The 24138-nt window shown below is 42.0% G+C and overlaps 2 protein-coding genes and 1 long non-coding RNA gene across 10 annotated transcripts in view; 2 read left to right on the top strand and 1 right to left on the bottom strand.

Moving 5' to 3' along the window:
- The first annotated feature begins 896 nt into the window (after positions 1-896).
- Positions 897-14849, top strand: rfwd3 (ring finger and WD repeat domain 3). Of its 4 annotated transcripts, none has more exons than XM_026172552.1 (14): positions 897-1113; positions 1341-1560; positions 6728-7005; positions 7086-7348; positions 7475-7530; positions 8527-8709; positions 8810-8901; positions 10156-10270; positions 10379-10613; positions 10933-11083; positions 11167-11343; positions 11459-11673; positions 11803-12017; positions 14001-14849. In XM_026172552.1, the coding sequence occupies exons 3-14, from the start codon at positions 6728-6730 to the stop codon at positions 14142-14144; spliced, it is 2124 nt and encodes a 707-aa protein (XP_026028337.1). In that variant the 5' UTR covers positions 897-1113; positions 1341-1560; the 3' UTR covers positions 14145-14849. The 4 variants fall into 4 exon arrangements, with proteins under 4 accessions (XP_026028337.1, XP_026028336.1, XP_026028335.1 ...); XM_026172551.1 differs by having other exon boundaries at positions 1246-1560; XM_026172550.1 differs by lacking the exons at positions 897-1113; positions 1341-1560 and adding an exon at positions 1571-2047.
- LOC113025118 (uncharacterized) lies at positions 11978-18622 on the bottom strand. Its single transcript, XR_003272767.1, has 3 exons — positions 18175-18622; positions 17843-17930; positions 11978-12037 (listed from the first exon to the last, which is right to left on the bottom strand). It is a non-coding gene; the product is annotated as an uncharacterized LOC113025118 (long non-coding RNA).
- Positions 18623-18701: 79 nt separating this feature from the next.
- LOC113025114 (Golgi apparatus protein 1-like) overlaps positions 18702-24138 on the top strand; it is a 155968-nt gene continuing 150531 nt past the window's right edge. For all 5 annotated transcript variants that reach the window (XM_026172549.1, XM_026172548.1, XM_026172547.1 and 2 more), the window contains exon 1: positions 18702-19104. In XM_026172549.1, the coding sequence (XP_026028334.1) occupies positions 18772-19104 (333 nt within the window). In that variant the 5' untranslated portion in view covers positions 18702-18771. The remainder of the gene's footprint in view (positions 19105-24138) is intronic.

Raw genomic sequence — 24138 nt, 5'->3', positions numbered from 1 at the left:
GTTTTTATAAATATATTTATAAAAGACCTGGGCTGCTTGCTGAAAAATGGGACCAGGGTTTCCCCCACACTGAGGTGTGGCTTGTAGTAAACAACAGGTTCAGCTTGATTCACATAACGGGGGTTGAAAACATTCTTTGTCTTACCGATGTAACAGACAAAAACAATGAATACTAAGGACCTTGATGAGCAGAGCTTTTGAATGGAGTCCTTTAATGCAGTTTCATTACACACATAAGATAAGATAAAGATGTTTTAAGATGTGTGGTTATCTGCAGAGACCACGTTGTAGAGCAGGGGTCCCCAATCCCAGTCCACGAGGGCCGATGTCCCTGCAGGTTTTAGCTCTCACCCTGGGTCAATACACCTGAATCACATGATTAGCTCATTACCAGGCCTCTGGAGAACTGCAAGACATGTTGAGAAGGTAATTTATCCATTTAAATCAGCTGTGGTGGGACACATCTAAAACCTGCAGGGACACTGGCCCTTGTAGACTGGGATTGGGGACTCCTATTTGGACAAAGAAGACAGATGGTATGAAAGAGGAGTGAAAGAAGCCATCTATGTCCACTGTGAACACAATCTTTGGACAGAGATGGTGGTTTACCACACCAACTGTCTGCCATCTACAATCCAGTTTTGAGATGCCTTCCCAGGTGCCACTCACATTCTGAGCCTTTTGACCTCAGGAAATCACATGATCGGGTGGATCTAGGTCACACAGCAGGTTTTCCCCAAAACCTTGGCTGATTGTGACCTACACACATTTTCACACCTTGGCTCATGTGATTAGGTAAACAGACCATCAGGGGGTCCATGTCTCTCTCCACCATTTGACCTTAGAACTGAAGAAGCTTCTGGGATGAGAGGTGAAACTATGTATTAGGTGCTTTTTTTCCTGAACACCAGCAGGAGACTGACTGAGAGAAATGCCTTTAGTCATCCACTTTGAGCATTCTGAACATTGAACATGGAATGTTCAAATCCATACTTTATTATTTTTTATAAATAAGTTAGAAACGATCTTCGTTTTATATTTTCATTTTGCTTTTCTTACTACATTAGTATAACCACTGAATCGCTGATTCCACACGCTGACGCACGTGTGCAGGTGAAGAAGCCGAAACTTTCCTATTACTACTTTTAAATGCAAAATTTTTCCACATAATAATATAATACAGCGTTTCGTTATCTTTTGCTTTTTTATTTTCTATTTTCATTTAAATTTGGAAAACAATTTCAGGTCAGAAGGATAAAATTTGATACTCTGAAATCACACATCGACGATCCTCTGTTGACCGGAAGATAATCGTCTTATTTACAAACGATCTTCGGCAGTGACGTCGCGGCAGGCTGGAGCGGGCGGAGCGGACTGGCGCCGGGAGATTCGAGCTCTGAAGGCGGGTCTGCCTGACTGCATTAACCGCTGTGAGAAGAAGTAGTAACTCGTCAACACAGCAGCTGGACCCTCTAGATTTGCTTCTTCGACTTGCTTCTGCCATGTTGCTAACTACTGTGGAAGTTGAGACCGGGATCGGCAGCTGTTAAACCCTCACAGGTAGGTAGGGTTCGATCCTAACCGCGCCGCGACGACTACCCGAGCACAGCACAGCCAAGCTGGCTAACAGCGCTAATAACGAGCCTACTAACGTTTACTTTTCTTTTTTGTGTACGTACAATGGTTACCATTACCTTTGGTAATACGCCAATATGTTTAAGCACTAAGCATAAGAGTAAATTTACATTAAAGCGTTTTTACTGAATCGCTCCACTCCAATGCTAGCTAACTTTAGCTCCGTGGTTATCTGGAGGTAAAACGGAAATCACAGAAAACAACAGGTGTTCTCTCCAGATTGTAAAACGTTGCTCTTGTGCCGATAAGTAACAGTCAAGGTGAAGCTGAGTGGAGTTTGAATAGCAGTGACTGTTGGCGGTTTTCTTGCTCCGAGGCCTCTATGACCTCGGGCTTTAGTTCGGGGCTCAACCGAAGAAGGCGCCTGCGTCTCCCGGGGAGCGCAGCGAAGAGTATCCGCTGGAACGACATGGTAGAGACTTTTCAGGAATGGTTTTTCAGCTGTTTGTTGATAATGACTGCTTTAACTGTAGGTTATCCATATTTTAGCTTAGTGATGCTTTTAAAATCAGACCTAACGCGTTGTTCCAATCCTCCTCATGTCCACAACCGACTTTAAGTTTTTGCCAGGTTAGGATGCAGTTAGATCTTTTTGCGTTACCTAAGTTTCCCACCACAGTCTTGTAGTCTTCCTCATCACTCTTTCTGTTATATCCCACTGCTGCAGAATAATCAGACAATTTCTGAAGGTGGCAGGTCTCTGTGCAGTAGCTGAAGTCTGTGGTGGAGAGGCGCTGGTCCCTGCAGGGACCAGGGTTGCTGACTAGGGCTGGGCCATATTATACCGTTCACGGTAATACCGGTATAATGTTAGGCAACGATAGGAAAATGAAATATCGCGATAGAATGGGAGTAAAACGCGCATGCGCAGTGCCTTTGTTTTCATACGCACATGGCCGATTGTTGAGTGAAACAGATGAACCAGAATTGGTTTGTAAAAATGGTGCAACTTCCGTGATAAAACGATCAGCATTGCTGCTTTACCAGGTGTAACTATAAAGTTTAACTTCCAGGCATCCATGAAAACAAAAGTTATTACATTTAACGGAGTTAGAAGTTAGCAGGAAGCTAGCGGAAGTTAGCTCGCTAGTTTCGCTAGTTACCTAAGCATGATATTGCATGTTCTGACTGAGAGATTTCTGAAAAAAATCAAACGTACAGCTCTGCTATCACTTCCAACATAAATGAAGACAGGAAACTAAACAGCAGTGACGTTTGTAGGGTTACTGAAGTTGGGCTAGCTGGTATATAATGATGTGCTACGTGATCGCTAGCGACACAGCTATGTTAGCATAACATAAACAGTGAAGCTGGAGGACGAACACTAACACTTTTCCACTTATAAAAGTTAACGTGAAGGTTCTTCATGGTTAGAAACAAATGCAATCGCATGGCAGGATGCTGTAAACGGACCAAACTTCAGTCAGGAGAACAACTGAGATAATCCATCCACAATATGAGGTTAGTCATTAATATACTGCAACAACATGGGAATAGAGCAGCTGCAGAGAATTCAACATTAATGAATCAAGGGTACAGAAGTGGAGGAAGCAAGAAGAATGAGTTTAATAAAGTTTGATTTATCTGACTGCTTTGTTTCGCTTAATGTGCCTTATAATCCCGTGCACCTTATGGTCCGAAAAATGCGTACTGCACACTGCAGTTTAATGTTGCAAAGCACCTCTTTTTAACCATATAACCATATTATACATGGTTATGCTCAGGATATGTCAGCCCATTTCTACTGGAAATGCCTTTTGGTTAAACTTTCAGCAAGGAATTTGCATTTGCACTGTTACATTTTTATAAAGCTTTAATGTACATAAAAACCAGCTTCTTGTTTAAGTGAAAATAAATGGAAGGTTGTCTTTTTGCGCTAGTAATGTTGTGGAGTTGTATTTTGTCTCGCATCAATTATATCGTCGGTTATATCGTTATCGCAAATTTTCAAATATATATCGTGATAAATATTTTTGGCCATATCACCCTGCTCTATTGCTGACCACACTGTCTCTCACATACTGTATGTGTCCACCTCCCTCATCTAAGCTTATCGCCTAGTAGAGTTGGACAGATGGTGTTAAAGTCACTGGAGAAGTTAAAAAATATTATTTAAAAAAACAAACTTTTTTTTTCTTGAACTGTGCTTGTTAGCTTGTCCAGGTGGGTGTAGAGATAGTTGAGCAGGTAGAGACTGGCTGAAGGGGGTCATAAACGGGCTGATCATGGACCTGAGCTGATTTGTGCTGATAGTGCCACAGGTCTGTCTTGGGCAAAGCCACAAGGTATGTGACCTCTGTGACCTCTTCCACTGCATGGGGACCTTTTCCATATTCGGGCTTGTCCTAAAGATGCAATGGAACCACATAACTGGGTAGCGCAAGCTCTGAGGACTACTGGCCCCATCTGACTCTGCATCTGGTCAGCAGTGTGGTGACAGATGGGGGGAGGAGTTGTAAAATTCGGAAAACACAGTGAGCCTGTGAGGAGGGGCAAAAATGGGGGAGGGTTGAAGGTGTATGGGAGGAAGGCTCAGTGTGGGGAAGGAGGGAGCTGCAGCCACAGGTTTTAAGCTGTTAAAGAGCAGAATTGGTTCACAGATTTGGTTTGGCTCACACCACTACTCCTGGGTAGCCTCTCCACTCCAGACTTCACTCATGATGTGCTGCTTCCACTCCATATTCTTTCTGTAGTTTCTGTTGGCATGCATTTGTTTTCACTTCCCTTTGACTTGTTCATACGTTCTCCCTGCTGAAGGCTATATTCTTTGTTTTAAGCAGGACATTTGTTACCCCCCCCTTCCTTGTTTGGATAAAATTTGACAGTCTCTGTAGTTGAGATCTCCTCATTCCAAGTTATCACAGGCAGCCTCTGTGTTTTTTTTTTTTTTTTTTTTTATTAATTCTTTCCTTCTTTTTCTGTGCCTCTTTAAGGTGGCCCCCAGAGACAAAGCACATACAAACTCCAAAAAGCACGTACAAACTCCAAAACACAACGGAAGTGCTCCAGAACGCTAGGGACAGTGTTGAGCTCGATTTGTAAAATAAAGTGCAAGTTTGTTGCAAACGCTTGGAGTTGGATACCGGCAGAAAACACCTGCAAGAATAGAACAACCACGCTTTATAAGAAAGGTAATGTGCAAACTGTTGTTTGTTTGATATGTTTTTAATTACTATGAACACTTGGTTTATGGTGGAGTCAAATCTGACGTTAGCTAACAGTCAGTGTGCTTTGCTCAGAGAGAAGCTCAACACTGCCCCTAGCGTCCTGGAGCACTTCCGCTTTGTTTTGGAGTTTGTACGTGCTTTGTCTCTAGGGGCCACCGTACCTCTTGACTAGCGGGACGTACCTGAGGGTGAGGAGAACCGAGCTGTGATCTGTTTCCAATGGACAACCTGGTCAGGTGCACGAGAGGCACTAGAGATTTGCTTGTTTACTGTCCAGTGTGCAGGGATGAGTCAGATTAAACATGTGAAAGGTTTTGTTGTGGAATTTGGCTTTTTAGGGTTTTATAAAGAATAAAGTTTGCAGGGATCACCCAGTGGAAACTTCTATAGCAGAAGGGAAATAAGGATTATTGTTTAAAGCCGGTGGGTTTAATGAGCCACACAGCGCAAACTAGGGCTGATATTTATTAGGGGTGCAACGATACTCGTATCGATATTGAACCGTTCGATACAGTGCTTTCGGTTCGGTACGCATATGTATCGAACAATACAAAAGTTTTTATTTATTTTATCAACTTTTCTTCTGATGATGCTGTCTGTGTTGAGCGCTCAGTGGATCTGCGTTTGACTACTCCGCCTAGGCTGCACTGTCGAGTGCAGATCCACTGAGCGCAGCGCAAGCTAGCAAGACAGAAGCTAAGCTCGTTGCAACATGGCAACTGCCTCAATGCTACCCGAAATTGAACCTCCCCCACCCTCATTCAGATCTGGCGTTTGGAACTATCTTGGTCTTTATGTGAAGCATGACCCTGAAGGTAAGCACGTCATGGACAAAAGTAAAACAGTATGTCGGATGTGCCATGCAATGCTCAATTGGTGGGAACTAGTACATTAGCGCAGTTTGCTTGTTAACGTGTTGACGCCGTCCAGCCCCATGCATGGGGCGATCCGCGGTAACTCGTTAACGGAGTTTTGCGGCGTTATGGCGTTAATGTCATTTTAACGAGATTAACGTTGACAGCACAACGAATATGACTGCACATTTACTCCGACATCATCCTAGTGCAAAGACAAGCAGACAAAAACAACAAGCACACATGCTACAAACTTTACCCGAGTCATTTAGACAGCCGTTAGCACAGGATTCTCCTTATGGGGACCTGATATGTTTAATATGCTGCTGAGAATATAGCCCAGAAGAAGCGTATAGTGTAGCTTTTATTTTGGAAAGAGCCATTTCTCTGTAATAAACTCTCTTTTCCAAAGATGAGATAAATCTATCTTGATCAGATAGATTTATTTATTTTTAATTATTTTGTTGTTTCAGCAACATTAAATTTAAAAACTGTACTTTTGAGTTAAAATATATATTTATAATTTTAATAAATGAGAAATTAAAAAGGCATGAACATTGAAAAACTGAAAGTTTGTGGAAGGCGCAGTTTTTGGCTTTCCTCATATTCCAAAACGTGCTTAGTTTTGAGGTGATAAAACAAATGACTTGTATTCCCTTTCTTCGCTATTACTGTCGCCCGGCATAATTTGCAAATGATATTTTTCTGCTCAACCTCTGACTGCTTAAACCCAAACCAGGTCCATGTGACCAACGTTGCACCGGTCTTCTTTATGCGCACCACCTCCTCCACCCCACCTGTAAGCTCCATGATAGCTTGCAGCCACTGCGATGCTTTCAACCAAAACAGGCGCATCAACATGAGCTATCGCGGTACAGCGATACAGTAAAAATCTCTACCATTGGCCAAATTCATATAGTTTCTACTGTATACCGTTTACCCTACACTTAGCCGTTTGGACGAGTTTACACATCAGCCACGATTAGTCTGCATGTAGTTGCTGAACAGAAAATAATGTAGTTTCCTGTCTTGTTTTTTTGGCTTTTTGATACACATAATGCTACCCTGCAGATGGAGGCCATGGAGGTAGACTCTCCTGTGGAGCTGCAGGGGATTGGGCAGCCAGAGGGTGGCGTTGCAGCTCCTGCAGGCGATGCTGAGAACGCCAACGCTGCTCTCGTCATGTCCGACTCTGGCAGCAGCACTGAAGTAGATGACGATGATGATGATGGCAGCGCCGAGGGACAGGCAGCAGCTTATACTCCTCCAAGGCTTCCTGCCACTTGGGCGTTTAGTCAGAGGGCGGTGGGCGGGGCTACATCTACGCCGCCAATACGAAGGAGAGTCAGGTAAGCTGGACAGCACAGAAGAAACATCACATGTGCTTTGTGTGCTTCATCAAGGTGATAAACCTGTGTTTGTGGTGCAGGCAGGGCCTCAGAGTGCACTATCCGAGCCAGACTGCAGCGCCTTCTAGAGGCTTTCCAGACTTCCTGCTGCGAGCGCCGGCTGCCAGCACAGCAGAGCCAGAGTCGGGCAGCGCCACTGAGATAAGTGAGTCTGAGGATGAGGCAGAGGGTGAAGAAGAGAGCACGGCTGCTGCTGCAGAGCCCATCGACCCTGTGCCACCTGCTGGGTCTGACCTCAGCGTCACTGTCCAACCTGCTCAACCACAGGAAGCCGCTACGACCAGTGAGTCTCAGCTGAATCCATTTCAAGAAATCACCCTGATTAAAGCTTTATCATAAAGCTGCAGCTGGGCTTATGATACATGAAGGTAACCAATGAGTGTCCACGATGATTTTTATCTCCGTTCAGACTCCAGTGGCACGGCAGAAGCCGAGAGGGCAGAAGCTCAAGTCCAGGGTGTTCAGGTAGCTTTCAGACATTTTTCTTTTGTGCTTTCTTGTGCTTTTTACACATGTAAAACTATTTTTTTATATATTTTAAAATTGTTTTTAGGATAACTTTATTAAAAAATTCTTTGGTTGTAAAAAAAGAAAAATCTCAGCATTAGTATGCAGTTACTGCTGAAGAAAAGTCGCTTTCCTTATGTTTGCTGTGATGTTTGGTGTCTTCTTAAAGTGTGCTTGGCTTTACCACACACAGAGTGAGTTGGTCCTCAGTTGGTGGAGGGGCCTGGTCTGGTCACCGACCATGGGGTACCAGCCCTCGCTTCATCCTCTCTTAATTGGGTTCACAAGCTCTGTGAACTTGTAGTTATCATCTGCAGTGACCTATAACCACCATGACACGGATGGATTACGCTAAATTGTGTCTTTTAGCTGTTTTCCAAAGTGGTCTCACTGTCTTCATTCTAGCACCCACAAAAACCAGGGTTTCTTTATTGCATCAAAAACAAAACAAGAAAAATATGTTTACCATCATCATTTTGTAACAAGTGTAGTCTTGTACAGTATTCCTTGACTGGAAATTGTCCTCGGAGAAGACCAGCTCCGTACAACACCAAGTCACTGATGCGTTCTTTGATAAGTGTGCAGTTGGTGTTAAATTTCCTTCCACAACAGTAAAGTCTTACAAATCCAACTTCTGCTTAAATATTAATAATTAATTAATTAAAGGAAGACATAATGTCAAGAATTTATGTCAAAACTATTTATGCATTATGTGGAAAATATATCAACTCAAGCCTCACGTGGGTGCTGATGCGTTTCTGTAATGCCACTTTCCACAACAAGGTGGTGCAACAAGTCAGTGTAACCTTACTTTGAGCCTTTGAAACACATCGACAGGCTAAAAAGAACTCGCATTCACTGATAAAACGCTGTCCCCAGTTTGTTTGTTTGTTTTTGGTTTTTTTAGGATATTTACAAAAACGATCATTAACTGTTGATCCTCCCTGCTTCCAGGTGTCCTCAGCAGTTCTGTCTCCCAGTGACGAGAATGAAGGTGACACCTGCACCATCTGCTTCGAAGCGTGGACGACGGCCGGCGAGCACAGACTCGCCGCTCTGCGGTGTGGTCACCTCTTCGGTTACACCTGTATCCAGCGCTGGCTGAAAGCTCAGAGCCCTTCTGCTAAATGTCCGCAGGTGAGAAGGAAGAAAAATCCCATCGACCACCGGTGGAAGATTGAAGGTTAAAATATATTTGGGGGTTGTTTTTATTTTCTTTTTTTTTTTGTGATTTTAGTGCAACAAGAAAGCAAAGCGTTCCGACATCGTGCTCCTGTATGCTCCAAAACTGAGAGCGCTTGACAACACGGAGCAAGAGAGCTTAAAGAAGTGAGTGATCGCCTTCTCTGCTCTCTGCACCGTATCTGTTTAGCTGTGCTAACGAGGAACGCTGCTCTCCTCCAGCGGGACGAATCCTGAGTGAACTCTGTTTATAAACTGTTAAATATTTGCTTAAGAAATGAAAGATAAACCATTAAAGAATCATCACTTGAAATTGACAACAGCTGTCTCACTCCATACCTGCAGGTGCAAGTAAATTCTATATGTATTAATATTTAAAAGGATAATGTCTTACATTGGAGACTGATAGATCAAATGAAAGAATCTGTAATCTGCAAACAGGGACTCTAAAAGATCTCTAGGTAGAGTGGTCGCCCCATGATCGGAAGGTCGGGGGTTCAAATCCACTGAGCTACTCTGAGGTACCCCTGAGCACGGTACCATCCCTACACACTGCTCCCCGGGCGCCTGCTTAGTGGCTGCCCACTGCTTCACTGAGTGACTGGGTCAAATGCAGAGAAAGTAATTTCCCCACGGGATCAATAAAGTATACACTATTATTATTATTGTTATTATCTTATTGGGTCATTCCTCCACCCGACCCCCACAAAACTGGGATGCTGAACACAATGTCACGTCTGTCACTGTTATGGTTTCACTTCGGCTGTAAGACCACCTCTCGATTAAGTCACAGATTGTTCATTGAGAGATGTTGCAACAGTTTGAAAAACATGAGAATTTGTGGAAAACACTTGGATTTTGACTTCTTCTCTTCCTGTATCAGCGCTGTAGTGGCCACACCTGTTGTTCAGGAGAACACTGCAGTGCCTACCTGCAGGTTAGCAGCTAGCATAAACAAGCGACTGTAATATGATGTTGCGGTGGCATGCAAAGCGAACAGTGCAGAGGGTGTACTGGATTCTTAATGGCATCAGCAGAAAAGTTGCTTTACCATCATGTTAAAAAAAATCTAATTACAGTGACGGATCACAGAACCTGCAGCCAGCTCACAGTTGCCTGTTTGACAAGCCTGAAAATGAAACTTAGGTCACGATGACAAAGCAAAAGAATGAATCTTTCAGTTTTTTCTTGCACACTTTTTCCCAGTCTGCATTCACAGGCCTGCTGTCAAAATGGCAAAAATTATGAATAATTGTCTAAAGCCAGCTTCAGCTGTCCTTGTTTGTGCTGTTCTTGTTAGATTTCAGTAGATCAGGATCAGTAACAATATAGTGACATGTTAGGTGGATTTAGTCTGTGGGTTGTTAGTCCCATGACTGATTCCCAACAACGTGTTTGTAGGTCTCTGGAGCAGGAGCAGTCGCTGAGGAGGAAGGCTGAACTGGAGTCGGCTCAGTACAAAATCAAACTGCAGGTCGTCACCAACAAATACGGACAAGCACAGCAGGAGCTGCAGGTATTTCATGTGTTTTTGTTTAAACACAATCAAAGTGCGTAAGTCTCCCTCTGCTTTAGTTTAGTGAAGAATGTGATGCTAATAATCTGCCTTCTCTCCCTCGTACAGGAGCTGAGAGCCCTCATAACCGAGACGAGCAGGAACCTCTTTTCTTCCACGTCCTCGTCCTCCTCCCATGTCCTGAGCCTGTCTCAGAGGGCGGACGGCTCCAGGTCAGCTCAGTACAGCTTCTCCAAAGCGGTGCTGGTGTCTCAGGCTGGAGGCTGCAGGGTTTTATCGTACTGTGAACCTTTGAGCTGCCTGCTGGCCTCTCAGCCGTCGCCTCACACCACGCTGGTGCCCGGTGAGACATCCTTCTTTCCACTTGACAAGTGTGATTCTTTATCGCTCACACCAGACACGAAGAACAGTTTCACCCCGCATTAGTTGTGTAAATGTAGTCGCGTTAGACATGCACACATAATGAGAGAAGTTCCACTAATAGATCACCCGAGTTAGTGTGTGTGTGTGTGTGTGTGTGTGTGTGTGTGTGTGTGTGTGTGTGTGTGTGTGTGTGTGTGTGTGTGTGTGTGTGTGTGTGTGTGTGTGTGTGTGTGTGTGTGTGTGTGTGTGTGTGTTTTGAATCACTCAACTTCCCCTTTTTCCTCTTTTCCTCCATTCAGGGTGCGGGGTAAAGAAGGTCAGTGTGGTGAACATGAGGGCGAGTCAGTACGTTCCCATCCACAGCAAACAGATCCGAGGTCTGTCCTTCAACAGGCAGAACGACAGCCTGCTGCTGTCTGCTGCATTGGACAACACTATCAAACTGACCAGGTACGAGCACGTCAGCATCTCCAGCCTCACAGAGGGTTGAGTCGTGCGCGCCTGTGAGTTAATGTGTTGTTGTTTTGTTCCAGCCTGCTGACCAACACGGTGGTTCAGACCTATAATGCGGGTAAACCAGTGTGGAGCTGCTGCTGGTGTTTGGACAACAGTAACTACATCTACGCCGGCCTGAGCAACGGCTCTGTGCTCATCTACGACACGAGAGACACCAGCACGCACGTGCAGGAGCTCGTGCCGCTGCGCTCCAGGTACGCAAAAAACATACGAAGGCAGAGCGAGCAAGACCAAAAGTTTTATTAAACCACAGTTTCACAAATTCACTCAACTTAAAAACTTTGAATTGTGGGTGTGTGATGTTTCCAGATGTCCGGTGGCATCTCTGTGTTACGTCCCGAGGGCAGCGTCCAGCTCGTTCCCATGTGGGGGGCTCCTTGCTGGCTCTCTGGAGGGCGGGTGTTTCTGGGAGCAGGTGAACGAGGCCACCTACAGGCCCCACGTCCTGCCCCTGGAGACCTCTGGCTGCACCGACATCCAGGTGGAGACGGAGAGTCGACACTGTCTCGTCACCTATAGGCCCGGTAAGACCCTGACCCCTCAGTTCCTGATAGAACACCACGTATGTAGGTAAAAGATGGAGGCGGTGTCACGTGATCTAAACTTTACACCCTCTCATGGCACCTTTTGAGTAACCATCATCTGTCCTGCAGGACGCTCCAATCCGTCTCTGCGCTGTGTCCTCATGGCGCTGACTCGAACCCCTCAGCAGGAGTCGAGTGAGCTGCCCAGCTGTTCCTGCGAGCCGGTGCAGACGTTCAATGCCGGCTCGTCCTGCAAACTGCTCACCAAGAACGCCGTCTTCAGGAGTCCGGACGGAGGCGGGACGCTGGTCTGCGCCGGGGACGAGGCCTCCAACTCCACTATGGTCAGTCCTTTTACATTTGTCTGTTATTTGAAAGAGCAAATTATTATTTTATATTTTGATAAATGATCAGCTTTTATTTTAATGAATTTAGTATTTTTTTATTCATATTTGTTTTATATAAAATATTTGTGGTTTGCTTCGTTAAATTATTTTTGCATTCTAAATTAATTGAAATGTATAAATATAAATACCATATCATTTTTGTTGGTTTTTTTTGTGTAATTTCAATTATTTTAAATATAATTTAATAATTACATGTATTAAATGATGTATTAAAATAAATAAATGTATTAAATTAAAGAAATATATTAAATGGTTTTATTTATTAAATGTAATAATTATTCAATTCCCAATTACATTTTGTAATATTTAGTAACATCAAGTGTCCGAGAGTTTATGTTCTTTAACCCTTTAAAGCCGGTCGGAGCAGCACGCTCCGTTTTGCGTAACTATTTTTAAATCCTGGTAGCTCTGCAACCGCGTAAGCTAGCGCAATCATTTTTTTTTTGCATATGAAACCGGAGGAGTTGTACTTACATCTTATGCCATCAGCTTGTCCTCGGTCACGGTTTCCTTCCACATAAAGCTTTGCAAAAACTGCATAAAAAGCACTTGCAGCAACAAAAACATAATATTCCAGATGCTTTGCTGATCGGATCAGCTGTTCATAAGAACGTATTCCTACGTTAGAATAGACGTCAGCGTGAACTATTGCATGTCCGCCATGACCTGCCCGAAACCGGAAGTGACGTCATTTTCGCGGAAATGTAGTTTTTTTTTTTGTTTTTGTTTTTTACCATCAGGGCCTTGTGAGCCTACACTGGTGTTTTTAAAAGTTATGTTTGACTTTATGACTTTCTGTTTCGTTTCTGGGATGCTTAGGACTCAAATTGCACTGCTGGAAATAGTTTATTTTGATGCATATGCTGTTTTTTTTTTGCAAATATGCATTATAATATTTATATTTGTTTTTCCTGCAGTATATAAAAATTGGTGTATTTCAAAAATAAAACTATGAAGACACTTAAAATAAATTTCCTGTGGTGGGAAACTATTTTGTGCAACTTTTTTGTATTTACAGTTTTGAGGGTTAAGCCTCTTAAATTTCTCTAACTACAAATATATGTTAAAAAAGCAAAAACGATTTTCAATTTTTTGTAGTTTATTGCAATTTATGTAATACACTTAATGCATACATATTATTAAAATTTAGGCTGTAATGATTGTATAGCAACTTGAAATGCTCCCAAAAATGGCTCCACAGCATGTAAAAATATAATATAAGCTCTGGCGGACTTGGTTCTATGGTAGGTCTTAAAGGGTTAAATATTCCTTAAAAATTAAGGAAAATCAGTGATTCTCTTTTAACCCAGATTTTTTTTTTGATTGAATAATTTTTAAATTTAATTTTTATTTTTATGAAATATTAGCCCAAATTCTTTTTAATTGTGCTCGTATTTTGAGCACAGTTATTTTAATTGCTTGGTAAAGGTGTGCAAACTGTGGGTGTTCACAACAACCTGCTAAGAACTAAAGAAATCACAAAGGAGGTTTTTGGTGCAACGCCTTCTTTAGATCCCATTTCACCTCCACAGGCCAGAGGTTGCCACAGCGTCTCTGACTGACACTGAGGCCTTAGCTAATCACTCACTCACTTAACACCTTACTTATGTGCTTGCATATTTAGTTACTGACCTACTTACACAATTAATTATTTACTTAATGACTCACAGTCACACTTACTGAGACTTGCTTATTTGATAGTTTAGATAATTTTTTTTCTTGAATGTTTCTTTTTAAACTTTATATATGATCATTTCTGATGAGTCAGTTTCCAGTTTTGACTTTGCCAAAAGTGTTCTGATGTTGTCTTTAGATTTTAAAATTGTATTAATATTCTTATTTTTTTCTTGAATATTAAGCTTGAAGCTTAAATGTTTCCTTCTGTCTGATTTGTCATCTCGTTCTCCTTTTCCTCCTCAGGTGTGGGACGCCAGCAGCGGCGGTCTGCGCCAGAAGCTTCCGGCCGACCTCCCGGTGCTGGACATCAGCCCGTTTTCTGTGAACGGCGAGCACTTTTTGGCATCGCTTACGGAGAAAATGCTGAAGCTCTACAAGTGGGAGTGAAGTGGGAGGAGTGGGTGAATGCGACAAGAGCAGAAAACCAAGAGACAAACCTCAGTCCCACGAGGAAAGGACGCCATCTGTGAGGAACTGTGGGAAATGTAATGCTGCTAAACTTTTACCTGTGCGTTTACACCGCTGAACAGGTTACCGCGAGTGATCGGACTGAGGAAGCGTTTCACACTCATCGCTTCTTCTTTTTGAAGTGATTCAAATTACGCAGGCGGATCATTTCTGTTCAACATATGAGTGTGATTTCAGGAGCCAAAGATCAGATTAATAATGTCTGTGTGTGAAAGAAAACATGAATGTAGGCCAAACTCGTCTATCTTTGTCATGAAAGTGAGTTCGGTTAGTTCAAGCAGGACTTTCCAACACTTGATGCTAAATTTATCAGATTTTCAGAGTTTCCCCAAAAATTCAACATAAGCCCCCCTTTTCTTTTCTTTTTTTGTCCGCCTTTTAAAAATTTCAGGTTTTCATTTCTGTCAAACTCTGTCCATCTCTGTGGCTCGTTATCGGAGTCAGATTTTATTTAGCCCTCTGACACGGATCACAAAGTGCCAAAGTAATCTGCTGTCGTTTAAAAGTTTACTTTCTTTGTCTTTTTAAAGGAAGTTGTATATATGTATATTTGCCACCAGTTGTTTGTGTACGCCTTCAAAAGTTAATAATAAAAATGTGTTATTTTTAAATAAAGTCAAAATGTTGGATTTAAACTGCTGTGTAATTCATTTATTTTTTAACGTGTGTTCATATGTAGTATTTTTATTTTTTTCCCCCCCAAATAATCTCAAGGGATTATCAGCTGTAGAAAAATTTCTTCTCCATTGGATTATCAGAGAACAGATCAGCTAAAATTATGATCTAGACTGATTTATGCTGAGGATCAAAGATGGATGCTGAACAGAAACTAGATTTAGTTTCAGATTGTGAGACTTTGAGTGTAAAATTGACCTGTGAATAGGTGTTGGTAGTTTCTACTGTTTCCCTGCTCTTTGACATTTGGTCTCTCAGCGTGACTATGGCGCTTACGATGGAGACTGACCACCAGATCAGTTGTTAGAGCCTCCTACATGAGATTAATGTGCTGACTAGAACTCTGTGGCCTGTCACTGTGGGATGGTTCAGTCTAGAAACTTTCAGTTTTTCTGCCAGCTGAGCAAATCAGCTAGATGCTGCCTTCATGGACTGCTCGTACATCTTATCTTCTTAAAAGCTTTTTGTTGGGGGAAAAAAAAAAAAAAAACTCCGACAAACGCTCCTCTTTTAAGGGATTTTTCTTTCTGTTTTTTTTTATTGTTTAAAAAAAACTGGCCACTTCAAAACTATGACAATATACATAATTTGTCAGTTTTGAACCAGAAGTCTTGCAAACTGTAAAAAACTGGCTACATATAACCAGTGTTGGGACTAACCATTATTAAGTAATGTGTTACAGTAACTACGTTATTATTGTGGTAACGAGCACGGTAACTAGTTGTTATGCCAAAATTAGGAACGCGTTAGTCGTTACTGGGATTACCGCGATAGTCACCACACGACTATCATGGAGTTTCCACAGATTAGCCACAAGTAGTGGAGGAGGGAAAGGGGAGGCAAGAGGAGAGTCGCCGGTCCAAGTGTGAACTGAACTTCAGGTAAGAAGTTATGACCTGCAGTCTCTCTGGGTCAGATATAAACCATGCTGACTTTTTCCGTACTGCGTGCTAGCTAGCATGACAGAGTTTCTATACAGCTGGGTGGGTGCTATGATGTTACTGATGTTGAACTTTATTTTGTTCATAAGGTTAATTATTAGAGTTTCCAACCGTCCTGTAAAAAACAGAATCGTCTGGTATTCAGAGAAAATATTATGCATTCCTATTGAGCTGAAAAGGAACAGTTTGTCCCGTAATTCAGCTACAATGAAAAAGACACAAAGCTGGTGTTATTCTGTGTCTTTGCTGCACAGCTGCCTCTTCTTCTCTCATTCTCTCCCCTCCCTCTCCTGTTGCTACTTCAATCATGAAAACTGATCAATGATCAGCTGATCGGCTTTTCTCTCTTGTTTATTTATCGACCACTTTGCGCCAGAAAGAGGAAACCAGCAGATGTCGCGCTAAACAACAGCAGCACGTTTAAGTTTAATAAGCTGCTGTTAGAATATATTTAATATTAATTTCTAGTATCAGCTGATGTTTGCTGGAGCCACAGCTGTAAAGCTGCTGGTCATGATATCGGTTTGAATATGTGATGAGAGTGAAACATGAAGATGAAACCAGGAGATGTCCTTACTGAATCATCAGAGATGGGCAGGTGATGGAGAAACAGGTTTACCTTTTAGGTGACATGAATGAGTTGAAGTTATGAACTGTTTCTGAGAGACAAATAACACCAGGATCCTTTTCTAAGCAGCTGACAGCTGGTAACTGTGCAGGGGCGGGTCTAGCAAAGTGTTGCCAGGGGGCCAGGTAGGGCATTAACAGGGAGAGGTGGGCACAAAGACATACTTTCTTATTCTCATTTAAAATGTCTCACTTTTAAAAAATAATTATCTGAATCTTACAAACGATTGATAGATTGATGCATATATACCATCAAAACAGTGAACATCACTGTCACAACAGCGTTTGTTTTCATTCAAAGGCTTTATGATTTTTCCTATAATGGTGGGCCGGTCTCTAGTCAAAATGCCCGGGCCAATTTTCTGTCCCAGTCCAGCCCTGTAAGCAGCTCATCTGCAGTCTGGTGTTACCTACATCTTCCTATTCAGAAGGCAGAATTTCCGAGTTCTGAGTACAATCGAAAGCACCACGACTGCAGTTTTTGCGTTAGATGTAAAAAAGAGCACATGACGCTGTGACGTAGGCTAGAATCATGGCGGCGGTCAACGACGGTCCAGGCGTGGGATTTCTCTCGTGGAAATATGCACATTATTTTTTTTTTCTATTGGTAGGTGGCACAGTGCACTTGTGGCAAGTAAGCAAGCTAGAAGACTGACAAAGTTATGGAAGCAACACATTAACAAGAGAATTCTGAGTAAAACCAAACTTACTTTCCCTAGTAACTAGTTACTTTGAAAGTAACAAGTAACTTGAAGTAACTGAGTTACTTTTGATAGAAGTAACTAGTAATGTAACTAAGTTACTCATTTAAAGTAACTTACCCAACACTGCATATAACAGTTCCTTTGTTTTGAAGAAAGTACACTGAACTACACCTACATTCTGCTTCAGACATTTATCAACCACAAGACGAGACCACATCATTCTGCTTTCAGTCATCCTAAACCCACGCTCATTTATCTGTGACTTATTGATTTATATTGCACAGACAGTAAGAACGGCATGCATGCAACATCATTTCAATGCACGTTTGACTACTGTTTGTCCTTGTGTTATTCCTAAAATCTTAACTTTCTTATTAAAAAATATCCAGTCTGAACTCAGAGCTTGATTGATCCTGGGTGCCACATCACTTAAGTTTAAGTGGTTTCTTGTGTGCAGTACCACAGCTTTGGACACAGCTTATAATTTTTACATGTTTTCAGCTGTTCTTAAAGGTGCATGTAATAAGAAAACAACATTAAAAAAAAAACCTCTACCACTAGCATTTTAGTTGAAATTCCTACTCTAATTATTTAATTATTCTTTAATTATTTTTGAATTACCGGCTTAAGCTTATCATTTCTAATTAGTTAATGTTTTTTATGTGTTTACCTTAAAGGAAACCGCAGAGTCGCTGTGTCGCGCTATCCTTAGCACAGGGATAGGGTAAAATGGAGGCAGATGATCGTATATGGTGACCCTTAAACGGAGCAGCCAAAAGAAGAGTTCTGTTAATAAAGAGATCCACCATACCACTCCTGAGGGCTGAAAATGCCCAGCTGATGATATTTAATGATATTTGAGAAACACTGAGGTTTTGTTTCCGTTTCAATGCACACTTCGAAAAGTCTGCATGAAAATACCAATTACAATTATTTATTTCCATAACATCCAATATAACACTTTCATTTTAAGACATGAATCAGTTGAAAGTCCAAACTTACCATTACATGTGTGTTTCAGGTTCACACATCAGAGTGACTGAGAACGTCGTGCTGTGTTCTTTCCTGAAATAAAAAGCATCCCCTGAAAACAGCCTGGATCCATCTCCGTTCTCAGGCTGATATGAATTTGAAATCAAATAAGTTATTGTGAGCTTAACAAATGCAGCAGTCTTGTGACTGAAAGGTCTTTAATCATAACATACTTCCAGGCAGAGGAAACATGACCAAATGTGCAGCTTTAATCCGGACTGGGAGGTGTAAACAGATCTCACCAATTAAACTGGAACAGTAGTAACTGAACTGCTCTGAACCACACTGTATGATGTTTAGACATCAAGTTTACACGCAGTGTTCACAGGTTTTAATTTAACTAATTAACTTTATAAAAGATTAAACTTTACACTAAACTAATATCATAAAGAATGCCAGGAAGAGACATTTCCATGGCTGGATGACTCACAGCATGAACACACGAGGACTTATTAAATATTTATGAACTATTCACTAGAAGAAAACAATCTGTCTGGAACTTTATCCTCAGTGCCCATATTTCCGACAGCTCCTGAAAGCAGCAGCAGGCTGACTGGCTCTGTGAAGATGGCGGACTGCATACGTGTTCCTCTGCTCCTGCTCTTGATGTGCATCTTTTTGTTTGTACATCCGATTCAAGCTCAAAACAAAGCTATTTCCAAACTTATTGCCGGTGTCGATAAAATGCAGAACCCAGTTGGAGGTCCGGGGCCCGCGGTGGGAAACCCTGGAGTCGATGAGAGGAACCAAGGCGCCGGGGCCTCGCTGTCTCGGAGGCGCTCTACAGGCTGGAAGTTGGCTGAGGAGGCGGTGTGCAGAGACGACCTGACCCGGCTTTGCCCCAAACACTCCTGGAACAATAACCTGGCGGTGTTGGAGTGTCTCCAGGACAGGAAAGAGGTATATTCGCGGGAATGGTAGCTTTAATCCCGGAGAAAGAGGCAGGGTGTGCCTGCAGAACGAGCTAAAGCTAGCTGCTAGCAACCAGACAACGTCACGCCAAACGCCAGGCAAAATTACAGCAATTTATGATTTTTTGTATCGTTTTTAATGTAACACCCAGTGCACGAGAGGACTCAAAACATTTTCATAGTCGTTGAAGTTTAGTTTTCAATTCGGCGTGCTACAGTGCCAGGAATGCAAGGAACTGTGTCTCAACTGAATGCTTCAAATTGGAAAAGTGAGACGTGGATAAGAAAAAAAGAAACTGGTTACCATTTAAATAAAAGTTGGACTATTAACAGGCCGAATTTATCTGAATATATTACCGACTCAGATTAACTATAAACTTGGATCAGAGTACCTATAGGGATTTAATATTGGGCTAAAACTGGTGGATTGTTGGTGCTCTACGGAGTAGTTAAAACACCACGTATGTTTCGGATTAGCTAGCGGTTAAATGTCAAATTATCAAAGAAAAATGCTCCTTTGCTGGTATAACAGTCCGCAGAAACCCAGCGGCACTCTGGCGTGGACAGATGGGTAACCGAGTAACTTTTTAAACCGAGTGACTTTACATTAAAGCTGTTAACTGTTCGGCAGCAGTTGTCGCTAGCTCTGGTAGCCTTGGCGAGATGCTAACCCAGATAACGTTACCAAACCTGCTGCTGGGTGATTTTAAGCTTTTTTTACTTTTAATTTCAGACCCCGATGGTGATTGATAGGGGTGTTGTCCACCTAGTGTGCGGTTGTTATGTGTTAAAGATTGATGTGAGACAGACTGAAGTGTTAGGACTTATTTTGTCTGATGGTTTCCCCCCTGGGGAAGGCTGTTGGTGGCCTCTCTGTGCAGCCCCGTTATTCTCTGTGGTTTTGGGGGTTGTGAGTGTTGACTTGGCGCTGTTAAAGGTACCTTTTGTAATTACCCCCTGGAAATGTGATTTCAGCTTTGACCACAAGAGGCAGCGTTTTATGTTGGGATGTTCTTAGATGTGCACCAATCTAAGAATAAACTTTTTTTGTTTTTTTGTTGTTGTTTTTTTTTTACAGTAAAAGTCATTTAAATCTAACCTTGTACTCTTGCAGTAGCAGAGGAAGCTTGTGCTGAAAAGGAACCCAAAAATGCTTTACAGTACAGTGAGATATTAAATTGTGATGTTATCTTTAGTTCTAATAGAAATAAAAGTATATGTATTTTTATATATGTGTATCAATATGAAGATAACAAAACGGTTAATAAAACTCTGTAAGAAAGATTTTCTTTTAGATTATCACAGTGGCTGGAATTATGTACATCTGATGACTTTAATGACTGGCCTGGTTAAACAGGGAAGGTACCTGGTTTGACTAGCTGCACTGATGTCTAATCAGAGCAACACATTGACATTATGGATAGACGGTAGGATGATAGTTTTAGTAAAATTAGGATAAATAATAAATCTCCTCATCTTTGGTCTTTGAGAAAATGTGGGCATCTTACCACAGCTGTTTATGTCCTGCAAATAAATCCCTCTTTCATTCTCAGGAAGCTGTATGCCTTTATAAAACAATATGTAGAAAAAAAAGTAATGAGCTTTTTAACTTTATAATGCATTTTCACTTTCCAGGCAGTTGTTGGCTCTGGTTGTACATAATTTAAAGCATTTTACAAAAGGGGCATAAGAACTATTCATTACAGTGGACATTACGAGGCCCTAATTTGCGAACCTATTCACCTATGAAATTAACTTAACTGGAGATCTACCAATAAATTCTTTTCATCCATCCATCCATTCGCTTCCGCTTATCCTTTTCAGGGTCGCGGGGGCGCTGGAGCCCATCTCAGCTGTCATAGGGCGAAAGGCGGGGTACACCCTGGACAGGTCGCCAGTCTGTCGCAGGGCTAACACATAGGGACAAACAACCATTCACACTCACATTCACACCTAGTGGCAATTTGAATTATCCAATTAACCTATCCCCACAAGCTGCATGTCTTTGGACGGTGGGAGGAAGCCGGAGTACCCGGAGAGAACCCACGCAAACACGGGGAGAACATGCAAACTCCACACAGAAAGACCCCGGCCTGATGGTGGAATTGAACTCAGGACCTTCTTGCTGTGACGCAACAGTGCTAACCACCGTGCCACCGTGCTGCCCCACATTCTTTTCAAGTCCAGTTAAAAATATGGATATCTTGCCTTTGTGTACCTTGTCATACTGAGTACCAGACACCCTTCAGAGGAAACTCATTTCAGCTGCTTGTGTCCTCTGTCTCATCCTTTTAGTCTTTACCCACAGCTCGTGGCCGTAAAGAGTAGGAAGATAATCAGTAAATCCAGAGCTTTGCCTTCAGAAAGATATTTGTTCCTCTGCATGGAGCCTGACTGTGTACACCACTGTAAAAAATGAAGCATCTGAGAATACGCATTTATTTTTATTAGTAAATGGTAGAGCTGGGCGATAGAACGATAAAGATATGTATCGCAATATAACTTTTACTCGATAGAGAAATTAAGCTATCGCGATAGACCTCGCCGCTCTTGTCCTCTTAAAAAAAAAAAAAGGTCAGCCAATCCAAATCAAGTAGCGCAGAGCCGAACCAATCACAGCCGAAGCGTCGCGTCGCGTAACTTGTTACGTACAGCACAAGTGCCAAGCCGCACGTGTGTTTGTTTGGGAAGCAGCCAGCGGGTAATGGAGCCAGCGCGTAATGGAGGAAATGAGTGTGCCGACTAGAAAAATCAACCGAGCGTGACCGAAGAGAAAACAGATGGTGGTTCCAATGCCGGAGAGATTGTCGAACGGAAGAGCCAAAGAAGTTCCGTAGTGTGAAGGTATTTCGGCTATTTCAAGTCTGACAAAAAACAGAGTAGCGTGCACTGTAAATGTGCCGAAAGCAAGTCTGGAAATACAATAAACTGGTGCATGCGTCACACTGTGCGCCACGTTATTGTTTCGGTGAAATGAATTTCTACAATACTGTTACTGTTAATTCTACTCTCTGCAGTGTTTAAATGCTTACATATACACACAGTTACTGTCCCTCCACACATACGACTCGGTTCTGCTTCTATGCCCCAGCTTTGTTTACTTTTTCCCACCGAGGCTTCTAGACTTCTGATTGGCCAACATTTCTGCACGGTTAGGAATCTAGCGCCACCTGCTGCTTTGGCATGTTCATAGCAGCGTTTTCCTTCATTTCTGCCTTTATGTGTGGACGGGATTATTTTTTAAAACGAAAACGGAAAATCTCCGTTTTCAAAAATACCCGTGTACGTGTGGACGTAGCCTCAGTCTCTGACTGGAAGCGCTAATTCGTCATTCGGCTTTTGTCAGACTAAAGTAACTGTTAAAACTGTTTGAAAAGCTCAGCTATACAACAAGGAGAGATTGAGAATTTCCTTTTAGTTCTCAGTTTATTTGATATTGACAAAAGTTAGTCAGTTTTGTCTGTTCTTCTGTAAAACAAACTAAGATTTATTTTTAGAATTAATATTTTGTTTCTAAGTGGAATTGACAATTTAGTCTGTTTCATTTGTTCTATTTTGAAACTTAAACGCTTTAGCGGCTGCCTTTTGTGTAGTTTGCAATATTTGCCTTTATTTATCTGAAAAAGTCTCATGTTCCTTAAGTACATCTACCCTGTTGAACTTATTATGGGAAATAAATATTTAAATAAAAACAAGCTGCTGATTATTTCACATTTTACTTGTGAGCAACGGCACATTTAAATCTTACAAATATAGTTATTTGGCTTATATCGTGATAGATATCGTTATCGCCTGAAATGAAAAAAACATATCGTGATATGAAAAAATCTCATATCGCCCAGCTCTAGCTGGGTGCAAGATTTGGCTATTTTCAAGCCGCCAAACTCTGAGTACGTCGTCATTCATACCAAAGGAAGTCAGCTGGAGTGCATCGAGTGAAATAGCCATTTTCCACCCCCCACCATAATTAATGTTACACATTTATCATTGAACTGCTAAAATATCGTTATCATATTATATGCCCATAATTGTAAAGTACATGTAAATTAACACATTGATAATCGGGCAAATTATTAACGCCAATTTGTGTCCTTCCTGTCTCATTTCATTTATTGTCTTTACATCAGCCAATCAAGTCACTCCATTCTATGTTTGATCGCAATTTCTATAACTTCCGAGACCACCAACGATGATATTATTCAGCTATAAAGTGTGATGTGAACATATTTAGAACTTACCGGAATGAAAATGTCTTGAGCACACCAACTGATATCTGGAGACGTAACAGAACTTGATATCAGCTCGTCTCACGGCTGCTATCCAGGCTAGACGCCTTCGTTTGGTAATATCCGATACATGAGCTCCTTCATGTTGCTTCCAGGTTGGGAAAGCATAAAAAGACAGTCCAAACTTATTCCCGTGCCGGTCGTAAGATCGAACATTGCAGCCGACCACACAGCAAGTACGAACCATGGCTATGCTTTCGCTCCTTACTTAGACCCCCAAAATGGCGGATCGGGCCAAAATCCTTTCCACGCCCACCCCTGTGACATCACGCTCCAAAGCCCTATTGCTCTAAAAAGTGTAATAGACACACAGCTCCACCGTGCTCCGTCTTCACCACGACGGACCTGTACAGCAAAAGCACGGCAGACACACACATTAAATGTTCAGGGCTGAAAAACGTAAATGGTAAATAGCACAGCTATCAGGTCTCTTTTCAGCTCAGTGTGAGAGCCTCTCACTGTCCTTGTTTCCTTTCCTTGTATCCTCATGCATCGATCAGTGCATGAGCACATTCAGCATCTAATACTGAAAAGCGTGTTTGTGTGTGTTTGTCTTTTGGATAATGCCAAGCAAAGACCACAGTCCAAGCATCACTATTTCTTTATGTTACCACCCACATTTTGATTTCTGAAGGACATTAATGCAGAAACATTTACCTCACAAATATCACTTTTTTATCATTGCTGTCACAAATCCCTCCCCCAAATAATTAGATAATAAAAAAGTATAAAAATAA

This window comes from Astatotilapia calliptera, chromosome 7 (assembly GCF_900246225.1).
Source record: "Astatotilapia calliptera chromosome 7, fAstCal1.2, whole genome shotgun sequence".
Taxonomy (NCBI): Eukaryota; Metazoa; Chordata; class Actinopteri; order Cichliformes; family Cichlidae; genus Astatotilapia; species Astatotilapia calliptera.
Note: the sequence above shows the minus strand (reverse complement) of the source record. Positions and strands in the feature narration are given on the sequence as shown.

Excerpts from the sequence above, each read along its gene's own strand:
- rfwd3 (XM_026172550.1), top strand. The coding sequence starts at position 1,958 with ATGACCTCGGGCTTTAGTTCGGGGCTCAACCGAAGAAGGCGCCTGCGT. Across the intron at positions 7,006-7,085 it reads CCAATACGAAGGAGAGTCAG|GCAGGGCCTCAGAGTGCACT; the intron begins GTAAGCTGGACA and ends TTTGTGGTGCAG. Across the intron at positions 7,349-7,474 it reads ACAGGAAGCCGCTACGACCA|ACTCCAGTGGCACGGCAGAA; the intron begins GTGAGTCTCAGC and ends ATCTCCGTTCAG.